A 23,818-nucleotide genomic window follows, 5' to 3' on the forward strand; every position below is an offset into this window, starting at 1 on the left:
GAGCAAGCGCTGCCTGATCTGAAACCTCAGGCATGCTCGCGCACACTGACAATGCAGAACCTGAGTAACCCATACATATCCCTCTCTCCAGTCTACCAGGCCGCTGGCTACTGGTGATAAGTGAGCGTGCTAGTTTAACCCTTTCACTGAGCACGCTTCCCAAGTATCTTTGGCGTGCTCGTATATCATGTTCAAGTCCCTGTGTTTGCATGATTTATGGCTGTTACACATCCTAAACACATGTGAGGATTCCCTAACAAACAGGCAATCCAAAAATGTGTTTAGGATGTCTTTCAGCTGTAAATCATCCAGACGCAGGGACTCGAACATAATATACAAGCACGCCGAAGGTACTCGGGAAGCACCGGAGTGTGCTCGGTGAAAGGGTTAAACGAGAGCGCTCGATCACTATTGGCTACACATTTGTGGATCAGTGTGGCAAGCGGCCACAGCAGACCGGAGAGATGGATGTGCGCATCAGGTCAGCTCCACACGGACAGTGCACCCTTATTTGCATAATAAAGATCATCTTCTGAATAACGATAGCTGAGAAAACTAGACAACCCAAGTCTCCTGTATGACTGATTTGTTTAAAGGGAGTCCGTCACCCCCAAAACTTGGTCAACTCTGTCTGAGGGCATTAAGAAACCCTAGGAGTCAAATGGAAAGAGGATTCTGCATACGTACCAGAAGGATCAGTGGAATCGGTGGCTTAGGAGCCAAAGTGGTGAAGACAGGACATGCTAAGGTTTATGTGGCTGAAGTAGGTCAATAGCATTTTAGAAAATCCTATTTTTAAAGCATCACAAATCTAACTGATAAAAAACACATTGCGTCAACATATTCATTTTTAGGTTGAATTTATTTATTATGCTTTGCTTATATAGCGTCGCTAATTCCACAGCACTTTACAGACCTCATCATCACTGTGCCCATTGGGGCTCACAATCTAGATTCCCTATCAATATGTCTTTGGAGAAAGAGGGGAAACCGGAGAACCCGGAGGAAACCCACACAAACACTGGGAGAACATACAAACTCCTTGCAGATGTTTTCTTTGGTAGGATTGAACCCTGGAGTCCAGCTCTGCAAGGCTGCAATGCTAACCACTGAGCCACCGTGCTGCCCTCTAGCACAAATTCAGACTTCCATAAAACATGGTTTATTACATCTGAATGGTCGGGAGTCTCCTGACAAAGCGGTCAAGTAAGGGTCAGGAGATCAGAGACCAGTATGTTCATCATGGACATCTGATTTCAGCCTAATTTGGCCCACAGCACCTCAATTAATTTTTTCCTTTAATAAAATCTAGGCAGAGGCCCTCATTATAAATTGTAAAAATGGTCTCCAGAGGGCGTATCAAAGAGCGAAACGTCAAAAGTCACCCTTGAGTCCTAAACACAGGCTCTTCTGGGCTACACGTAATCTCTTCTTTTGACTGGCACTTTAAGGGCACGATATTGGCTGCAAAGAATTTTTTTTACACTATATGCAATTTTTCAATTGCAGCAGTAGTGGCCGTGTCTCCTAATGAGTTCAGCACAGTTTATCCTCGCCTCAGTGCATGTATTATATCACCAGGCTTTAATATGATATGGCAGGAGCACTAATGTTACAAATGGTAATAAAGGACATTTCCTGTTCATCATCTGGAGAATGATCTTGCAGAATGGAGAAGCATTACCCATTTAAAAGTTTCACATAATGGGGCGAGTTCATTCTCGCACATCACAACTTCCCCCGTAATGTCCTGACATTCATAACTAAAAATAGTTTGGACTTGACAATCCACCTGCAATTTAACAACTGCTCCGTCAGATCAATGCCTTGAGCACAGGGGAATGAAATTTATATGAAAGCTCATTGAGCTCATTCTCTTGTCCTAGGAAAATTAGATTTACAAGGTTAAACCCTCCTGGGGCCTAAAAGCTTTGCCTTATATCATACAGACTAATTTGGTTTACAATGCAAACACTTTGTATTCCAGTGGCACAATATGCTTCAATTACCTGGAAACCAGAATGGTTCATTTTGTAACAAGCCCTGAACACTTACAGTGGTGCCTGAAAGTTTGTGAGCCCTTATTCAGAATTTTTCACATTTCTGCATAAATGTGACTTTAAAGACTTGTGTGGAAATTTGTTTTAAGTTGATAAAGAAAAGTAAAATCAGACAATAGAGTCCAAAATATTAAGACTTTCATTTTTTTCATTAAGGAAATGATACAAAATATCACATCTGGAAGAGTCAAAAGTATCTGAACCATTAAGACTAGCAGATAATTTAAAAGGTGAAAATTTGGTGTTTTCAATCAATGGGATGACAATCAGGTATGAGTGGGTGACCGGTTTTATTTAAAGATCAGGGAACTATCAAAATCTGATCTTCATAACACGTTTGTGGAAGTGTATCATGACATGAACATAGGAGATTTCCAAGCACCTAGAAAGAATAGTTGATGTCATTAAAGGGATATTTACCATTTCCAAGATTGTATCCTAATATTTAGAAGGCGTAATATTAGAAAAGTAGTACTGTTCTCCTGATAACTTATGTCGCTTACCTCAAGTGCAGGCCATTGCAGTAGCGCAAGTATCCATGGTTACGACCACTAGCAACAAACTGTCACTATATATGTGGTCATAACCATGGATACCCAAGCTGCTGCAATGGTCTGCATATGGGGTACAAAACGTAAGTTATCAGAAGAACTATACTATATTTCTAATTGGAGGTATTTTCTTATATTATTACACCTACTATATATTGGGATAGGATCTTGGGAGATGGGAATACCCCTTTAAGGCTGTAAAAGTTTACAAAACCATCACTAAAGACTTTGGACTTCACCAATCCACAGTCCGACACATTGATTACAAATGGAGGAAATTCAAGATAATCATTACCCTCCCCAGGAGTTGTCGACCAACAAAGATCACTTTAAAAACAAGGCATATAATAATTCCTGAGGTTACAAAAGAACCCAAGGTATGCTCTGAGCAACTAAAGGTCTCTGTCACATTAGCTAATGCTCCAACAGGAGGACACCGAACAACAATGACTGAGCATGGCAGGATTGCAAAGAGAAAGCCACTGCTCTCCAAAAAGAACATTGCTTTCCTACTGAAGTTCGATAATGTTCATCTGGACAAAGTTTTGTGGACTGATGAGACCAAAATAAAGCTTTCTGATTAAATGAGATACATTATGCTTGAAGAAAAACACTTCACAATATAAAAATCTCATACCATCTGTGAAACACAGTGGTGGCCGAGCTTACATGCATTCTCAGTAGGAAGAAGGGGAATAAGCTGCTACCAAACCCCTCTGTCAGAGTCTTATCTCTGAAAATAAAAGGATGAGACAGGTGAAATCCAGTTGCCCAATAGAATCTTGTCCAACATCTGACATAGTGGAAGAGTTGGGATGCACCAATAAACACTATATGGTCGGTCAGTCCCATAGAAATTGTCATATATACATCTAACGTGCATGGCCAGGTAAACATATGCCTTCGAGCTTCCAGAAAGAAAGTCATAGATTTTAAGACCATAGTAAAACTAGTAATGATAGTGAGAATTTTAAGACTTTACCAGCTTAGAGTAGGCCAACTATCTACTCTGTGCAAGTGAAACAAGGATAGCGGCTAGCTCTTGGATTGCAGTAAGGCACAGTATTTGTTTGAGAAGTAAATTTAGCCCACAGTTTAATGTATGCCCCACTATTATATAAAAATCATATTTCACAGAAAGGTTCTTCTGGACATCTACCCTGGAAGTATTGCATACATAACATGGTCAAAAGATGGACTCAAATATAAAAGCTGTTCTTATGGGGAAAGAAGGTCCAATCAAGTTTCTGATGCTTGCAGACCTGGGGCCCTGAAGGAATCCCAACCTCCTGTGAGAATTACAATGTTTCCCCACTCGCCTGCATGTCACAGTGCCCTGTGATGTGCAGTTGCAGCAGCCAAATCCAGGCACTGTGACATGCAGGGGAGGGGGGAAACATTGTAATTCTCACAGGAGATTGGGATTTCTTCAGGGCCCCAGGTCAGCAAACATCAAAAACTTGATTGAATAAAAGGATATTTCAGAGCAATAAGACCTCTAATATGAGGCATACAGGTAGTTATAGATTTACATTTCTAATCACCTGTATGCCCATATTAGAGGCCAGATAAGTGCCAGGGGGTGACAGATTCCCTTTAAACTAGTCAACTTCAGACAGCTGTGGCCGAACTGACATAAAATTACAATATACTGCACTGAAACGCTCCTAAACTCCATAGAAAAATCAATTTTTCCAAATCTGGCTTTTTACTAGCACACCTCTTTATTAAACAGTGATTGGGAATGCATTTTCCCACTTCCTACATCATTACACGTCTTGTAGCTCCACTTCTGTATAATACGTGTGTATCGGCGAGGATTAATCAGTCACCTCCAGGACGGACTAATCATGGGGAAGCAGAGTATGAAGCAAATTGGACAGAACAACGGTAATCATGTCTACAGCCCTTATTACTGGCCCTCCATAGGTTAATTCCGCATTCACAGCCAAGGATCTCATTTTTATTCTTTGACGGGAATTAAAGGGAGCTGGTTCCAGCTGGCGTTTCCGCACAACATCATCAAGAGATAATTACAGAAGGGAGGACGGCACACACCTTTCACTGCAAGACAGGTCTGAATAAAACACTAATGAAAAGGAGGCAGGAAAAAAGGAGAGAGAGAGAAAGAGAAATAATTCCTCCAATGCAGGACCATTAACAGCACATTCATGTTATGCAAATGTGTGAATCACTGCCTTCACGCCGCCTGAAACGACTCCGAGCCTGTCAGGCTTTTTATTGAAACAAATTAAAGTGCAGCCCATCGCTATCAGATCAGCTAAAGAGGGAAAATTATAATGTCCATAAATATGCTAATTCCACAAGGGGGGAGAGGAGGAGAGGAGAGATTGGAGGGTTTTGAAGCTACCCTTATTAGTTTCACTCATCAGGGGGTTAGATGAACGTCTAAATAAAACAGAAAGGAGCAGAAAGTAGATAAAATGTTCATTTATTAGAAAGACGGCAATTGTTATTGAGTTTCCGAGTCTCGGAATATCGCTGACGGGAGGGAGCGCGAGTTTCACTCCTTTCTGGCTAATGCATTGTCCCTTCTGGCCACGCTGGTGGACGGCCAAGGAGGAATGGCAGCCAGACGGCAAGAACTGGCTCATTTAGATGCAGCTCAATAAGGTAGACAAAGCAAGAGACATTTTGTGGAGACCTTTAAAAAGGTCAAGAGGTGTTTGGTGCCGTGTAAAGTCAGTTATCACTGCTCCGCACCCTGCCATTTTTCCATATGGTAATTAATCTGTTCCCTTAACGAGAGCGGCTGATGGAAGGAAGTGAAATCCTTCAGAAATGCCTCATCGGCCTCATTAAGTAGTTTCTCCTTTCTCCTATACAATACACCCAGATGATCTTACTGCCAGGCCGCAATGACGAAGCGGATAGAAATAGCTCTGGCTTCCAATCACATTGCCTTTTTATTTAGATGAACTGCACAATATCCAGCAATATCCTGGCTGAGCAAGCTATAATATACTCAAACAGTCCTATAAATTATGCCAAATGAACTGTACAGACATGTCCTTTCATAGGTTTTATCTTGGCTTTAGGGGAATCTGACATCCATGTAGGTTTTACTCAGACGCGCTGCAGCATACTGTGATAAGATGATCAGGGACTAAGCATCTCAGGGGACTAGTCTGGTGACTTCTCCCTGCCCCGCTCCCCTAGATGGACAGGTCACTCAGATGACTAGTCTGGTGGCTTCTCCCCACCACATTCCCCTAGATGGACAGGTCACTCAGATGACTAGTCTGGTGGCTTCTCCCCACCACATTCCCCTAGATGGACAGGTCACTCAGATGACTAGTCTGGTGGCTTCTCCCCACCACATTCCCCTAGATGGACAGGTCACTCAGATGACTAGTCCGGTGACTTCTCCCTGCCCCGCTCCCCTAGATGGACAGGTTACTCAGATGATTAGTCCGGTGGCTTCTCCTCACACGTTCTCCTATATCAGTGTTCCTCAACTCCAGTTCTCAAGAGCAACCAACAGGTCATGTTTTCAGGATTTCCTTTCCGTGATGCAATTATCATCTGTGCAATACTACGGAAATCCTGAAAACATGACCTGTTGGTGGCTCTTGAGAAGTGGAGTTGGGGAACACTGCCTAGATGGACAGGTCACTCATGATAAACTGGTGACTTCTCCCCGCCCCCCTAAATGGACAGGTCACTACCAACACAAATATATACAGAGAGACTGGTTAGTCTATCAGAACTGGAGTAGGGAAAAGCAGCCGAACTAGCTAGCAGAAGCAAAATTATAGAACATTTTTAATGAAGACTATTTGAAGAGATGGCCAATTTGTATGGCGGCTCTTAAAGCAACTTTTTAGAGTCCCTCATACATTGGAAAACTGGGTTCAGCAGTGCCCTTCTATGTTTTCTGAGAGATCTGCTGCTAAAACAAAAAGGACTGGCCATTGGATCCTTCTCTCCCCCGATAACTTCTGTCAGGGGATTGCCAGGGGCCCCATGCACAAATTTGTAGGTTTGGCTGATTTTATTCTAAATTTGTCTAGGAGCCTAAAAAGCGATCTGTCAGAACGATCCACCCCTTACCACCCTCAGACTGTTTATATGGTCAGGTTTCTCTCTGAAAGATCATGTTATCCATATCATTACTTATGAAATCCGTTGCTCCTCAACTCAAAAATTGCTTTGTTAATTCATATGCAAATGAGCCTTCCTCGATTTTGGTGCAATCAGAGCACTTAAATCACTGCCTCTTTGGCTTTATTCCTGGCCCAACCACACCTTCTTCTGACTGACTAACAGGTCAGCAGCGATGTAGTCAGGCCAGAGAGCTGTCAGTCAAGCAGAAGGTGGTGGGGCTGGGCAGGGAAAAGAGCAGAGAGGCAGAGCCTTGGGAAGTGCTCTAATCACACCCAGAGATTGGAACATCATCCACATATTAAATAAAACAGACATTTTTTCCGTCAGGTAGCAATAGATTTCATAAATAAATATATGGATGATACTATGGTTAATAGAGCGACATGACCAGTTTGGAGGGGGTGAATCGAGCTGAAATTCCCCTTAACTTTGTACATATTACAATGCTGCTGCACAGGGTGCACCAATGCCATGGTCTGCCCCTGATTTCACCCCTATGTACCCTACACAAAGCTCAGCACATGTATCATTTTTATCATTTTTCGGTCATCCAAAAATCAGGTCAGGTTTGCGATGGGTTACTAATGTTTAAAGTAAGTAACACAACTGTTATCTCAGCATATTGGAGTCATTTCCTATTGCAGGCAGACTGATGTATAACCCCCCAGGAGACTTTATGATTAAGCCAAGTTGGAAATCGAGGACAGAATTAACACAGAAACCAATTAGAATTTATTAAATAGGTTAATGTGCAATTAATATATACAATGTTAAAGCGATTAATGAAGAGCTATACAATAAAGAGCTAAATGACTGCATCTGGGGATTATGGCCAACGCCACAAAAGGCAGCCAGAGAAGCGCAGAGGACGCAGCAGCAGGACAATGCTTTAAATAAAGGTTGCAAAAAAAGCAAGAATGTGATCCAAGCACCTGCATACATAATAAGGGAGTTACATAACGTATTATGAGCGTACACGTGACAGGCCATTACTGATCGCTAAAGCAGGCCAAGTTTCGCAACTGTTCTGGCTGCAGCACGTCTCCATGGACTGCTGTAAGAGCGGGGAACTGACGCAGCACTTGATGTAAAATTACTCTGTAATATGAAGCACAATTGTATCAGTGCCCATATCGAGAAGTAAATCATACTACACTCAGTCTCTGAATCCCTCCTCCCTCTTACAGACAAATTCCTTACACAATGCAGATGTTGCTGCCGCTTTATATAACACCGCAATAGCTGCAGCTCTCGACTCGATCACCCCTCTCACACATACAAAAGCTCGCACAATCAACAGGCAACCCTGGCACACCAACCTTACTACAGAACTGCGACGGGCCTCCAGGGTTGCGGAGCGGAGATGGAAAAGGTCTCACTCCATCGAGCACTTCATCACATTCAAACAATCCCTCACTATTTTCAAGTCCACACTCACTACAGCAAAACAAACCTACTTCTCATCTCTCATATCCTCCCTATCTCACAACCCTAAACAGCTATTTAACACTTTCAATTCTCTCCTTCGTCCCACAGCACCTCCTCCCTCTTCTCTCATCTCAGCGGAAGACTTTGCCTCATTCTTCAAGCAGAAGATTGACACCATCAGAAAAAGCTTTTGCCTAAAGTCCGCAAAACCCCTCCTCATATCTACTCAACCTTCCTCCTTCAAACCCCACTTCGCTACCATTACAGAAGGTCAAGTCTCCTCTTTACTCTCCAAATCACACCTCACCACCTGCGAACTTGACCCAATCCCATCCCACCTCATTCCTAACCTTACCACAGTCTTCATCCCAACCCTAACTCACCTCTTCAACCTGTCACTAACAACCGGTGTCTTCCTCTCATGATTCAAACATGCCGCAATCACACCCATCCTCAAAAAGCCCTCCCTTAACCCATCCTCTCTGACTAGCTACCGCCCCATATCACTTCTCCCCTTTGCCTCAAAACTACTAGAACAACATGTCCACCTTGAACTGTCCTCCCACCTCTCCTCCTGTTCACTCTTCGACCGCATCACTCGACTGAAACTGCCCAGACCAAAGTCACCAATGACCTACTAACCGCCAAATCCAAGCGACACTATTCCATCCTCCTCCTTCTGGACCTGTCATCTGCCTTCGACACAGTCGACCATTCCCTCTTACTACAGATTCTCTCATCTCTTGGCATCACAGACTTGGTCCTATCTTGGATCTCCTCATACTTAACAGGCAGGACATTCAGCGTCTCCCACTCACGCACCACCTCCTCATCTCGCCCCCTATCTGTCGGTGTCCCCCAAGGTTCAGTTCTAGGACCTCTGCTCTTCTCCATCTACACCTTTGGCCTGGGACAGCTCATAGAGTCTCATGGCTTTCATTATCACCTCTATGCTGATGACACACAGATCTACCTCTCTGGACCCGATATCTCCTCCCTACTAACCAAAATCCCTAAATGTCTGTCCGCCATCTCATCCTTCTTCTCTGCCAGATTTCTAAAACTCAACATGGATAAAACAGAGTTCATCATCTTTCCACCCTCTCATTCATATCCCCCATCTTACCTATCCATCAAAGTCTATGGCTGTTCACTCTCCCCAGTCCCACAAGCTCGCTGCCTTGGGGTAACCCTGGACTCTGACCTCTCCTTCAAACCACATATCCAAGCCCTTTCCACTTCCTGCCGACTCCAACTCAAAAATATCTCCCGGATCCGTGCATTCCTCAGCAAAGACTCTGCAAAAACACTAGTGCATGCCCTCATCATCTCCTGCATCGACTACTGCAACCTCCTGCTCTGTGCCCTCCCTTCTACCACTCTTGCGCCCCTCCAATCTATCCTAAACTCTGCTGCTCGACTAATCCACCTGTCCCCCCGCTATTCCCCGGCCTCCCCCCTCTGTCAATCCCTTCACTGGCTCCCCATTGCCCAGAGACTCAAATTCAAAACCCTAACCATGGCATACAAAGCCATCCACAACCTGTCTCCTCCATACATCTGTGATCTAATCTCCCGGTACTTACCTGCACGCAACCTCCGATCCTCACAAGATCTCCTTCTCTACTCCCCTCTTATCTCCTCTTCCCACAATCGCATACAAGATTTCTCCCACGCATTCCCCCTACTCAAACTCTCTACCCCAACATATCAGACTCTCGCCTACCATGGAAGCCTTCAAAAGAAACCTGAAGACCTACCTCTTCCGACAAGCCTACAACCTGCAGTAACCACCGCCCCACCACATTACTGCACGACCAGCTCCGCCCTCACCTACTGTATCCTCACCCATTCCTTGTAGACTGAGCCCTCGCGGGCAGGGACTTCTCTCCTCCTGTACCAGTCGCTGACTCAATCTGTTAAGATTATGTAAATGTTTTTGCTATGTATATCCCTATTACATGTAAAGCACCATGGAATAAATGGCACTATAATAATAAATAATAATAATACTATTTTGGACTGAATGCACTACATACAGTTATGCCACAGTCTGAGTACCTCTTATGGAGGTTGCAATTCAATATATGCAAGACCTCAGCATAATGGTCTTATTTACACCCCGGTAGTGTGCCCCGCGCCAGCCTCCCCAGGGCGCGTCCACTACTAAATCTAAATAGTTAACAGTGTGGGGGCTCCCTCTTTAACCCCATTGGCACCCTGAGATCTTGATTGTGTGGTCCTCCTGATGTGTGCCTTGGCAGCTCAAGACTAAATACCAGCCTAAGGCTATGTAAACCATCAAGAATTGTTTGCAGAAATTTCTGCAGCATTTCTGCAAGTTTCTGCACCTCTTGGCAGCAAAATCCGCAACGTTTTTGATGCGTTTTTACCTGCGGATTTCCCATGCATTGTATTGGAAAAACGCAGGTCAAAGGGCACAAAGAATGGACATGCTGCTTCTTTTTCTGCACATGAAATTCAGTCAGGAAAAATCCTGATCATGTGCACAGAACTTGCAAAATGTCATAGGAAATCATGGGATAAGGTTTGCAATGCGTTTTTGGCCCACTTCTGAGCGGAAAAAAAGCACTAAAAACACACTGTGTGCACATAGCCTTAAGAGAGTCTGCCAGCTATCGCGGCCTGTTCAGAAGTTACCAAAATTTAGAAGGTAAAAATGAATTTTTTCATTCTTGTCATGTCACTTTCCATTACTTCCTGAAAAGAACCGGAAGGGTTAATAAGCTACATGAAAGCAGTTTTGAATACGTTGAGGGGTGCGGTTTTTAAAATGGCATGACTAGCGATTTCCAAAATATAGGACCCCCAAAGTCACTTCAAAACTGAACAGGTCTCGATAAAAATAAAGTTTTGTAAAAATGAAAAATTACTGCTACATTTGTAAACCTTCTAAAATGCTAACAAAATAAAACTTTACAAATGGCGCTGATGTAGAGCAAACATGAGGGAAATGTTATTTATTAATGTTTGTGTGTGTTATGACTATCTGGATTAGGCCACGGCCCCACTATCAGTATTTGGTCAGTATTCGGTCAGTATTTTTTCTCAGGAGTGGGAGCTAAAACCAGGCGAGGAACAATCAGAGAAAAGGTATAATAGAAACAAGTCACCAATTCTACATTTATCACCCACTCCTGGTTTTGGCTCCCACTCCTGAGAAAAAATACTGACCAAATACTGATAGTGGAGCCAGGGCCTTAAAAGGATAATCAAAGTTTGAAAATTGCTATTTTTTTTAACTTTGTTAAATTTCTGATATTTTTATAAATAAAACGCAAAACATGGCTACCTAAATTTACCATTATTATAAAGTATAAGGAGTCATGAAAAATACAATCTCAAAATCACTAGGATATGTTGAAGCATTCCAGAGTTATTACCACAAAGTGACACTGGTCAGATTTTAAAAAACTGGTCCGGTCCTAAGTGTTTAAACCATAAGTATTAAAAATTACTTCCTCAAACTACTTCCATAAAGGCCCACCAACAGGTCATGTTTTCAGGATTTCCCTCGTATTGTACAGGCAATAATTCCATCACCTATATAATACTAAGGAAATCCAAGGAAATCCTGAAAACATGATCTGTTGGTGGGCCTTGAGGACTGGAGTTGGGGAACACTGCCTTAAAGCAAATAAATAGATAAAAGAGCAGCCCAAGGTTAAATTGACTCAATCCACCAATCCATACGTCCGTTTCTCGGTTTAACTTTCCATACTACCGGGGCTGGTTTCTGGCCCAATATCAACCCAGTTGACTGGATTTGTAATCGAACGAGGATGGTGGCGGTTCTACCATGCAAATAAGGTTCTGTTTCACTGGTGCTAGGGAAAGAGGCCTCTCAGGGGTGTGAGCGAGTGTGGTGCCACGTCCCTACAGGCTCTACCGTAGGGACGGGCTGCACCTCAATGGGGAGGGTGCAGCGGTGCTGGGGAAGAAGATGGCTAATTGGTTGGAGGAGTATTTAAACTAGAGACGGGGGGGGGGGAACCAAGGAAATAGGTGGGATGTGAGGCAAGCAAGGGGGAAGGGGAGAAGTGAATATAATGAGGGTGGAGAGTGGGGTGGGGATAGTACAGTTAGATCGTTAGAGAAGAATAGGATGCTAAATAACCCCAAAGTTTTATCTTGCATGCTGACCAAAGCAAGAAGCCTGACCAATAAGGCGGATGAGCTGCGGGCGCTTATATCGGAGGAGGGGTATGACATCGTAGGTATAACAGAGACTTGGCTAGACGATAGCTACGACTGGGCGGTAAATTTATTAGATTATAGTTTATTTAGAAGGGACCGGAAACAGGGGAAAGGCGGAGGAGTCTGCTTATATGTAAAGTCACGTCTAAAGCCCAGACTAAGGGAAGATATAGGAGAGGGAGAAGAGGGGGTCGAGTCCATGTGGGTAGAGATAGAGGGGGCAAAAAATAATAATAAAATATTACTGGGGGTCTGCTATAAGCCACCCAATATAACAGAGGAGAATGAGAATCTGCTATTAGGACAAATAGACAAAGTAGCAAAACATAATGAAGTGATTGTAATGGGGGATTTCAACTACCCGGATATTGACTGGGAAACAGAAACCTGTAGATCTCAGAAAGGAAAAAGGTTCTTGACAAATATTAAGGATAATTATCTCTCCCAACTAGTGCAGGAACCAACGAGAGGGAAGGCTGTGTTGGACTTAATATTGACTAATAGGCCTGATAGAATAACTGAGGTACAGATAGGGGGGCACCTAGGTAATAGCGACCATAATATTATCGACTTCAAAATGCCCTTCAGTAGGGTTATCAATAAGGGAACAACTAAAACATTAAACTTTAGGAGGGCGAAGTTTGATCAGCTGAAAGAAAGCCTTCAACTTATTGACTGGGACAAAGCTCTTAATCAATGGAATACGAATAGTAAATGGGAAACCTTCAAAAGAATTCTGAATACTCAGTGCGAGAGATATATACTGTATGGGAATAAAAGGGCCCGAAATAAGAGGAAACCAATATGGTTGAACAAGAACGTAAAAGGGGCGTTAAATAGCAAAAAAGAGGCATTCAAGAGATTAAAACAGGAAAACAGTAAGGAGGCACTAATGTGTTACAAGGAAAAAACGAGAACCTGCAAAAAACAAATAAAAATAGCGAAGGAGGAAACAGAGACGTATTGCTAGGGAAAGTAGATCAAATCCCAAACTGTTCTTTACGTATATAAATAGTAAAAGGATTAAATCGAATAATATTGGACCGATAAAAAGTGATGAAGGCAAAATCAGAAAGATGAGGATAAAGCTAATCTATTAAATAAATTTTTTTCGTCAACTTTCACAAAGGAAAAAGAACTAACAGGCGAAATGAGAAGTGAGAAACTTAATCCTCCACTAAGTATGACAAATCTAACCCAAGCTGGGGTACAGAAACGCCTCAGTAACATTAAAATAAACAAATCACCAGGACCTGATGGCATACACCCACGGGTACTAAGGGAACTAAGTAATGTGATAGACAGACCGTTATATCTTATATTTAAGGACTCTGTTGAGACTGGGTCTGTACCACTTGATTGGCGACAGGCGAATGTAGTGCCAATATTCAAAAAGGGAGCGAAAAGTGACGCCAGAAACTATCGGCCGGTGAGTCTGACGTCCGTTGTGGGCAAAATTTTTGAAAGCTTCATTAAAGAGGCAATTACGCAGCATCTTGATGCTAATAATCTTTTAATCCCGAACCAACATGGATTCATGAGGAATCGCTCCTGCCAAACAAACCTGATTGACTTCTACGAGGAGGTTAGCTCTCGAGTAGATCAGGGGGAACCAGTGGATGTCGTGTATCTCGACTTCTCAAAAGCGTTCGATAGCGTGCCACATAATAGGTTGGTATACAAAATGAGAATGATGGGGCTGGGGGAAAATGTCTGCAAGTGGGTAGCTAACTGGCTAAAGGATAGAAGGCAGAGGGTGGTTATAAATGGAATATACTCAGATTGGGTAAGCGTCACTAGTGGGGTACCACAGGGGTCTGTACTAGGCCCAATGTTATTTAATATCTTTATTAACGACATAGTCAACGGGATAAATAGTAAAATATCAATATTTGCAGATGACACAAAGTTATGTAAAACAATTAATACAAAAGAGGATAGTGAAGACCTACAGAGGGATTTGGATAAGCTGGGTAGGTGGAGCATTAAATGGCAAATGAGGTTTAATGAGGAGAAATGTAAGGTCATACATATGGGAAGGAAAAATGGAAGTCACCAGTACTCACTGAATGGGAAATCATTCAGAGATGGAGAAGGACTTGGGCATCTTGATTGATAGCAAACTAAATTGGAGTGCCCAAAGTCAGGCCGCTGCTGTAAGGGCAAACAGGGTAATGGGATGTATCAGAAGAGGTATAGCTGCAAAGGATGAGAACATTGTTCTTCCACTGTACAAAGCACTGGTCAGACCACACTTGGAATACTGTGCTCAGTTATGGGCCCCAATATATAGAAAGGATATAAATGAGCTTGAAAAGGTACAAAGGAGGGCAACAAAATTAATAAAGGGAATGGAGGGACTGCAATACCCAGAGAGGTTGGCAAAACTAGGACTATTCAGCCTGGAAAAGAGAAGGTTGAGGGGGGACATAATAAATGTGTACAAATATGTTAGGGGACAGTATAGAGATCTTGCCCGGGATTTGTTCAAAAGGAGGGATATTACGGTAACAAGAGGGCACTCACTAAGACTGGAAGAGAAAAGGTTTCAGCACCAGCATAGGAAGGGGTTCTTTACGGTAAGAGCAGTGAGAATATGGAATTCACTGAGTGAGGAGACGGTAATGTCGGATTCACTAAACCAGTTCAAGCGGGGACTGGATGCATTTCTAGATACCAGGCAGATTTCAGCATATACTTAAAAATAAAATAAAATAGTAGGTTGATACAGGGATTTATTCTGACTGCTGGTTTCAGAGTCGGGAGGGAATTTTTCCTCAGGTGAAGATTGGCTAAATCATTTGGGGTTTTTGCCCTCCTCTGGATCAACTTTAGCAATTACAGAACTAACAGGTCGAACTTGATGGACGCAAGTCTTTATTCGGCTTTACAAACTATGTTACTATGTTACTTGTGGACCGTGGACAGGGGGGCATCGGTGTAAAACTGTACCAAGCTGGCCTTAAGTGTACCAAGGGGGTGCAGAACGTCACGCTGGTGAAAGTGGGGAGACAGTATCACATGATCCGTCTGACGCAATAGTGGCGAGGTGCGGATCCGTCACATGTGGTGGCAAAGGTGGGTTCTGCATGATCTCCCTGGTGCCATACTTCACACTTACAGTATGAACGGACTTGTTACACCAGTGATTCCCATTGTGGGACCACGCTGGTATCTGTGAGCTCTTTACCACCAGCCATTCTGTCACCGGCTAGTAAAAACAGACTTCGTGGCGAAGGGCTGGATGTGATACTCCGAGGGCAATGGGATTGAATCAATGATTAAGAAGTATGTCCTAATTCTTTTGTCAGTGTGTACATATATACAAACACAAATATGGACAAAAAGTGCTGGGACGTACAGATGTATTAACATCCAGCCCCTTGCCATGCAGTCTGTATGATATATATCAAGTTACTTATGCAGCTGAAGAAACACAGGGCAGGTAGATGGAGCTTGGATGTGCACGACCATCATGCCCTCACCTTTATCTGACAGCCACATCACCAATTAATCCACAACACAAAGCCAAGCACTGATGTCCGCACTGACAGGTGCTCCGAGCGTTCTGCGGCACAGCACACCATCAAAGAGAATGGAGAACAGCTGCACACCGTACACCGACTACTACAGCGCTGGTCAAAGGATTACACCCGTGACATAAGAAGAGATCAATAGTGCACAAAATCCCCCTCTGATTGAGCAGCGATGGCTAGCTGTCAGATGAAGGGCTACTAATGTCTAGGACGTTCCATTAACAAGTGTCGGGCCGTACCCACAGCAAGGTCGACCTGATGTGGAGTGAGAAACCTGGATAAAACACGTCAGATGTACAACAGCAGAAGCGGCTATAACTACGGGAACATCTGCATGATGACAAAAAGTGCTTTTTTCTTTTATGCGTATGGCTTAAAGAAAAACTCTAAAATCCTGGCAAAAAAATAAAACTGTTCAGCATCTTAAAGGGATGGCATCCAAGAGCTCTTAGCTACAAGACATGGTGGTCACTGGAGAAGGTCCTGGCCGAGTACAGGACATCAGTATGGAAACACAGGACCATCCAGTAAGACACGGATAGTATTGTATAGCGGCAATGTAGAGCACGATACCCATTAGTAACATGGTTCCTGCACATGTCACGTCATAAGCAATGGAAGGTGCGGACATCATGGTCTTCTCTTTGTTCTGTTCTCCAGTGAATTGCGTGGGTGATCACCCATCACCAGTGGTCAGCAAATGGAAACTAATTCACTAGTTATGAGAAATAAAGACTGCTTAAAGGGGCTTCTGATTTACATTTTTTTAATCATTGTGCTGCTCTGCAAAAAAATGTAGCCATGCCTTTCCACCACTGCCCCTGGTGTCTGATTATAGAACTGCAGAGGTGATGTCATAGTATGTGACCACGGCAACCAGTAATTGGCAGCAGTCTAGAGGCATCATCAATGGATCCAAGCAAACACTGGGAAAAGGGCAGCTGTGGAGTAGCAATGGGGTATATGTTATGCTTTTTTTTCTTAAGCAGAGCAAGCCTTAAGATTAAACAAAATAAGATAGAAGCCCCCTTTATTCCAGCTGACTTGCAGCACTAGAAGCTCAGACATGATCCAGCACTTCATGTTTAGGCCTCTCCTTCCCCTAGCAAAGTCAATGGGGAGCCTCTGAATACCATACAACCACCCACCAACATACTGCATCTTCAAGGATATTATATAAAAAAAAAAAAAAAAACAGAATAAATTGAAGCAGATACCAAAGCATTTGTTCCATGCCCAAAATCAGACGCCATAAGGCAGTCATAAGTGTAAATGGGGAATTCAAGAATTTGTCAAAGGGCTACGAAGCTTTGGTAGGAGACAAAAGATGAAATGTGAGCCATACAAGAGTGGGTAGACAGTGGTGTATGAATGGGAGGACGCCTCGTATTAGCATCTCATGGGCCTCGAGAATTGCTGAAGATTAGCACTGATTAGGAGTGAACATGTAGGGAAATAACACTAGGTGGCACCTCCAGCTAAATGACATTAATGGTGTCATTAATCTGACAGGATATAAGATGGGAGAGGAGCGGGCGTCTGGCTGCGCACGGTAAAAGCTTATTGATGGCAGGAATCATTTCATTTGTGCTTATTGTCCCCTTAATTAGCTAATGGCAGTGAATCTTTCCTCAGAGGTCAGCAAAGAAGCTGGAGATCTGCAAGCACAATGGCACATGCTTTACTTAAGGGATTCTCACTTTGCCGTGAACATTTCAGCAATGTGCTCATTATTCTAATCAAAGACTTCTTAACACTATGTCTGAACATTTGCTTCCATGCATGGATTACACCTACATATGCGTCATCCTGAAGAACATACATACACACATGCATTACACACATGCAATACACACATACATGCATTACACACATACATACATTACACACATACATGCATACATACACACATACAATACACACATGCAATACACACATACATGCATTACACACATGCATACACATAAAATAAATGGCCTTACAAGAGTTTTGTGCACCAAGCAAGTTATTAGATAGGTCTGGATCCCACTGCTGCGACACCCATCAAGAGCCAAGATGGGAAGCCATGTCCCTCATTTACGGCGAGTGTGGCCATGAAGCGGGTGGGTGCAGGTCCTGCATGCACTTTCCCACTCCATTCCCAAATAAGAAGGCATCAATGGCTTCTCTGCACTTAGCTCTTTTCCTTCAGTTTTATAGCCTCATCTCTTCTTGGTCTTGTAGCCAGAGAAGAACCCCAGGTACAAGTAGGTGTGCCCTACACCGATCCAACAATTACCAACTATCTGGTGGATAAGTGACAACTTGATTAGACTGGAAAGCATTTTGATACCGGATTAAGGTCATCCTCAGGAAAGCTGCGTTACAGGGTTAATGTTTTCAACACACATCTTTAGTTTTTCCAGTCTCAGACACTCAAAGCATTTTTAGATGAAACACCATGAATGCCTGACAAGTCTGGACCTCAGCACAAGATCTGAGATCCATGGTGAGAAAAGGTTTGGCTTGGCCGTTCCACAGACTCCAAAAAAAGAAGAAAAGAAGTGAATGGAAAGAGCATTATATACGTGGTGTAGTCACCTTTAAAATTTTTCTCTGCCTGAATGTGGCATCCAGCATTTATTTCACCAAATGTCTGATGGAAACTCCCCTATAAGTGAGACTTCAGTTAAGCAGGACATGACCTTGTCAACTGTCAAAGTCGTGGTAAGCCCCACACATGACTCGGTGGTCATCATCTATCTTCAGGAGCACACTGCTCCTCTGCCTCCCAGCCTTCTGCTTGCCGGGGGGCTGATGCGCTCCTGATCATTGACCGTTCAGACCAAGGGCATGATATAGCAGAGAGCAGGGTCTCTGGATTAGGCAAGCTACTAAGCAGCACTTGTAAACTTTAAAAGGAGAGAATTAGTAAGGGCTCTCTCCTTGCCTAGGAGACCGTCCACTGCTGATAGATTGCATAGGTGGCCGGTAAACTAGGGAATGAGCAGTAAGCTATAGAATAAAAAATATCCCTCGTTTCTTGAAAACTGTAAACTGCAAAGTTCCTTGTTTGTACAAGCACCTGCAATTTTACCCATTTATGATCATGAGAAAACTTTTTAAAGTGGCATATATGTTGTTGGGGGGATATGACACAGTGTGCTACAAGGTGGTCCAGATGGAACGCTATTTTATTTTTTTTACACTGGGAAACAAGTGAATGTGAAGCACTTACCTTTGGAAGCTGTAATCGCCACAGGAAATATCCAGACAACATCCCGCAGGTAGCAGAAGGGGGGAGAAATAATAAAGTAAAATGTTAAAATTCATGACCGGTCTCCATCCCATCACTATAATCATCCTGAAACAATATTGTAATGCAGAAAGACAGAAAAGCTAAGCGTTCAGGCTACCACCTGCAGATCCAATGCTAAAGAAGCTTTGCGGAAAACAGATATTTTCTATGAAGAAAGAAATCGCTTAACATAAATTTTCAGAATCAGCCAGCAACATCCTCTGTGGACAAATGTCCTTGACATGTAACTCTGGCCACAACCAATAACCATCAATCACAGGGCAGCGGACGGCTCCTTGGTATGCAGACGACATAGGAGGTATTTAGAGGGCACTGGCTGGCGCGGGCTGTAATTACACAAAAGCTTTTTTATTTTTTTTCCCCTTAAAAATGCTTCCAACAATGTAGAGGGCAGAAAACATTACATTAATAAAAAAATGCACCAAAGTGAAATTAAAAGATGAGGAACTCCATTAATCAGGGGGCTGGGGACAACAGAGGAGGTTTACAAAATGACAAAAGCAGAAAATATCATTCCACAGTAAATGGACACATAACCTATCCCTGTCCTTCAGTGCTGTCACCAGCACATATATTACAGGGGTCACTGACAGCCGGGAAAGGCTTCTGATCTATGGATGTGGACATGTTCCTTGTAGATACCTGGTGTCATTTCCTCAGTTCTACTGATGTGTCCTACACAACCTTTGACTGAATTTGGTTAAAGGGAACCAGTCATGTCCCAAAACGCTACGAACCTACAGGTGGGGGGTTAATCTGCAGGTTAATAGCGTTCTTAAGCTGTGGCAGCTAGAGGGAAGAAATTAACTCGACTCCTCGGCAGCATCTGGCGTTCAGCCATAGATGTGGACGCTGCAGTGGTCACAGTGAGCGGCGGCTGTAACCACTCCCGCACTGACTGACAGCCGGGTCAGCGGAGTAGGAGTACAGAGCCGGCTGTCAGTCAGTGCAGGGTTACAGCAGCAGCTCACTATGTACTGAGTGGTGACTGAAGCTGCTCCAGCCGCACCTATACGACTGACAGCTGGAGGCTGCCGGGAGGAATAACGTTAATTTCCTGCTATAGGCCGGGCGATCAGAGTGACGGCCGCACGGCTTTAGTATGCTATGTACTTTCCTTTCTTGTATATAGATCTAGTTTATTTAGCCAACTGGGAGTGGTCCTTAAAATACATCCACAGAGAGAAAAGGATGACAGCGCTTGCTTGGCAACGAGACAAGATTTACATACAAGAAAGAGAGGGGGCCATACCTCTAGAATGGATCAGTGTCCAAACAAAAAGAAAACTATGGCAGAAGAAGTCAGGAGAACAGAAGCATTTATTCCAGGGAGAAAAAAAAATGACATATTTGCTACCGGTCCTCTCTAGGGTGTTCAAAGATACCTGTATGTCTAACAGTCTCCGCACACGTATCACCTGTTCACTGTACGGTAAATGAGGGTAATGGGAACCCGCACTGTCCCACCACTTCTAGCGAGTGGCGGGATGGATCCTGTACTGAGGAGTTACCTGGCATTAGACTACCAGCCTGGGATTAAAAGCGAGTGCCACTTATTATTGGGCTTTGTGTGAGTTGCTATATAAAAAGTTTATTCAAAACTTTCAAATTGAAAAATAAATAAATGAAACCATAAAATAACTTCAAATTCACCCTTTCAAATCCAGCACAGGCGGTCTGGTGGTCCTTCCGGTCTTGCTTACAAAGAGCTGGCATGTGACAGCCAAGTCATCGGAGCTATGATGCTACGAATATACAAAATTATGCCCCGTTTTTTTGAAAGCAAAGAATGGAAGGATCACCAGAGATCCAGCACTGAACAGTATTGTATATTATTTTATTTTTTTAAGTTGGGCAACCCCTTTAAGAGAAGACTATTAAACAATATATAATGTTTTATCCTTGTCTCCACTGATCCGGAATGGAGAAAACACTTCTTGTCTGTACATATACAGTATATACAGAGGACGTGCTGGATAGTATACCACCATTGCCCCAGTTCCTCCTTTCGTAGCCCTCCTGCCACTTCATTCTAGCACCAGGCGGAGATGACACTTGTTCGGTTCCCACTGGTTGGACCTGGAGGTTATATTTTAGCAATATACCATCCATTTTTTAAGTTAAAACTTATGTTCAAAAAAAAAAAAAGCAACACATTGTAAGTTTGAAAGTCTGAAAACATCCATAATGCGCTGAGTAGACTATACAAGGAAACATTTTTGCCTTGTGCTTATACTGTGAAGTGTCTTTATGCATTTATTCACCTCTCCTAGGCAGTATGATCAGTAATGAAGAACATTAGTCTGCTTTCAACAAGTGCTTTGCACCCTCTAGTGGTTGTTACTTCATGTATGCGGCTGGAGAGATAGCAAAGCATGTACATACTGGACTTTTACTATGGGAAGATTTATCATTATTACTTGCATATGACCAAAGCACTTGTTCATCGGGTGAAATGATCATTTGTGCTGCACAGCAGATCATCATTCTCGGCAGCACATTGAATGGTGTACACAGACCTGCCCTCCTGAGAACAATGGCAGCTTATGCACACTGAACCATTTATCACAGATCGTCCAGAGTACATCTCAAGCCGGGCGGCCTGTGTGAATAGACTATTAAACCACCGCTAATCAGCAATCAAGCAGCTGGTTGGCGGTCGTCTATTGTCCAAGGTCGGCTTGTGTCAGTGGACCATTCGTTCAACAATCAAAGCCACATGGGACGACTGCAGAGCACTCAAGGTTACGTGACGTGCACAGTCCCAAAACCACAGATGGTACTCGTCCGATTTATACAGTTGTGTGCATGAGCTCTTACAACGAGCTAAACTATTAGGCTTTGGTTACTGCACAGGGCTGCGAATATGAACAATCTGTCACAAGGACACTGGTGATACCCAATAGACCCAATCTGAATTACAAGGGGTCTGAGTTCCACCAAGGAGGTTGTCATTTTCAGGAGTAAATAAGCTCTGAATGCCGCAGGCTGAATACTTCTAGAAGAACTCCGGCAATGCCAGAACAAGACTCATGTGTCCGCAGATCATCAACCAGATCTCACTGGTTTTCAATGGGATGTCGTGTTTAGATGGCCACAAACCCATGGCCATGTAGTGGTACAACTTGAGTTTATTGCAACCAGTAAACTGACCAAGAACAATATAAAAAGTTCAACACAAGTAATAAAACAAGTGGTTTCTGCCAATTCAGCAAAACAAACACACCACTTTAACTGATCACCAAAACTCAAAATTATTCAATCTCCTGAATAAATTGCAGTATAAGAGCAAATTAGGTGTTGTTTTAAGCCCACCCAATGCAACTAATCAAGAGACTAACCAAAAGTAAAAAAAAAACAAAAAAACACTAATATTGGCTAGGGGGTTCAGTGACTGATGTTTGACTTCATGTTAATAATATGGTCGTCTTAAGAGAGTCGTCCTAAAAGTCAAGAGAAGACATTGCACAAACAAGAACATGGATACAAACAGATACAAAGGCAGTGTCTGGCCCTAGAGATAGAACTTGTACTGTGCGTCCAATTGTAAGTTACAGGAACTCCAACAACGCTACGTAGATGTGACAAAGAAGAAGCCATCACCGGTAGCCACCAGATTCCTGAGCAGGCATGTGCTTAAAGGGAATCTAGTAGGATCAACCCTCCTACGCAGTCTATATGGGCCCGCAAGTAAAATAAAGTTCAGTAAAATGATACATTGATATCTGCGATCTGATGTCTTATTCCAGAGAAATCCATGTTTTTCTTATATGTAAATGAGTGGTTTAGATCTATGGGCCGGACCTAGATCTCCCTGAGAATCTACCTCCAGAGATTATTTTAAATGAATGGGGGAGTTACTACTGAGAGACATGTAGATCATTAGAGCAGACTGTCAGTCATTACATGACTCACAGTGGTAACTTCCCTTTTCATTTAAAATAAGCTCTGGAGGCAGATTCTCAGGGAGATCTATGTCCGGCCCAAAGATCTTAACAGCTCAACATACACTATAGTCCAAAATTATGGTAGTCTGCACAAGCCCATACAGAAGAGAAAAAAGGCTATACATCTATACAGATCGATAGATATATCTCTGCATAGAGAGAGTGTGTATGTGTAATAATGCATATAATATATATAATATCTCATATACACATACACTATGCAGAATATGTAATAATAAATTTTATCCATATGCATGATGCATAGGCCCTAGCAGAAGAACAGCATGGCTGAGTGCAGCTATCTTGGTGACTGACGAGCGCTGAACACCAGTTGTTTCAAAAGCCAGATACTTGACAATTAGACGATCATTGGGTCGGCTTTATCCGACCCCTTTAACAAAGTTTCAAAGTGGTGCCAACCTAATGCCTGCCTGAGAGCGATAATGAAAAGCATGTTAGATCACTCACACTTGGTTTGTGCAGAAAAGGTGAGGGTTATTTTTGCAAACAGCTCATCTTTCTCAAATCTGTCTTCTTTTGCTTGGGTCCAGAAAGAGTTTTCTGAAAGTTCTCTGGGCAAAATCTATATATAAAAAATAACAGAAAAAAGAAATTATGAGTTACTTTGATGGAACAGGCACAGACTACAGAA

The 23,818-nt window shown here is 43.0% G+C and overlaps 1 protein-coding gene across 3 annotated transcripts in view; it reads right to left on the bottom strand.

Moving 5' to 3' along the window:
- The window catches only part of DIAPH1 (diaphanous related formin 1), a 244,228-nt gene that overhangs the window by 110,239 nt on the left and 110,171 nt on the right, over positions 1-23,818 (bottom strand). For all 3 annotated transcript variants that reach the window (XM_073649668.1, XM_073649667.1, XM_073649669.1), the window contains one exon: positions 23,635-23,749. In XM_073649668.1, the coding sequence (XP_073505769.1) occupies positions 23,635-23,749 (115 nt within the window). The remainder of the gene's footprint in view (positions 1-23,634; positions 23,750-23,818) is intronic.

Source organism: Phyllobates terribilis, unplaced genomic scaffold (genome assembly GCF_046119375.1).
Source record: "Phyllobates terribilis strain yellow unplaced genomic scaffold, ASM4611937v1 Scaffold_10__3_contigs__length_209671492, whole genome shotgun sequence".
Classification (NCBI taxonomy): Eukaryota; Metazoa; Chordata; class Amphibia; order Anura; family Dendrobatidae; genus Phyllobates; species Phyllobates terribilis.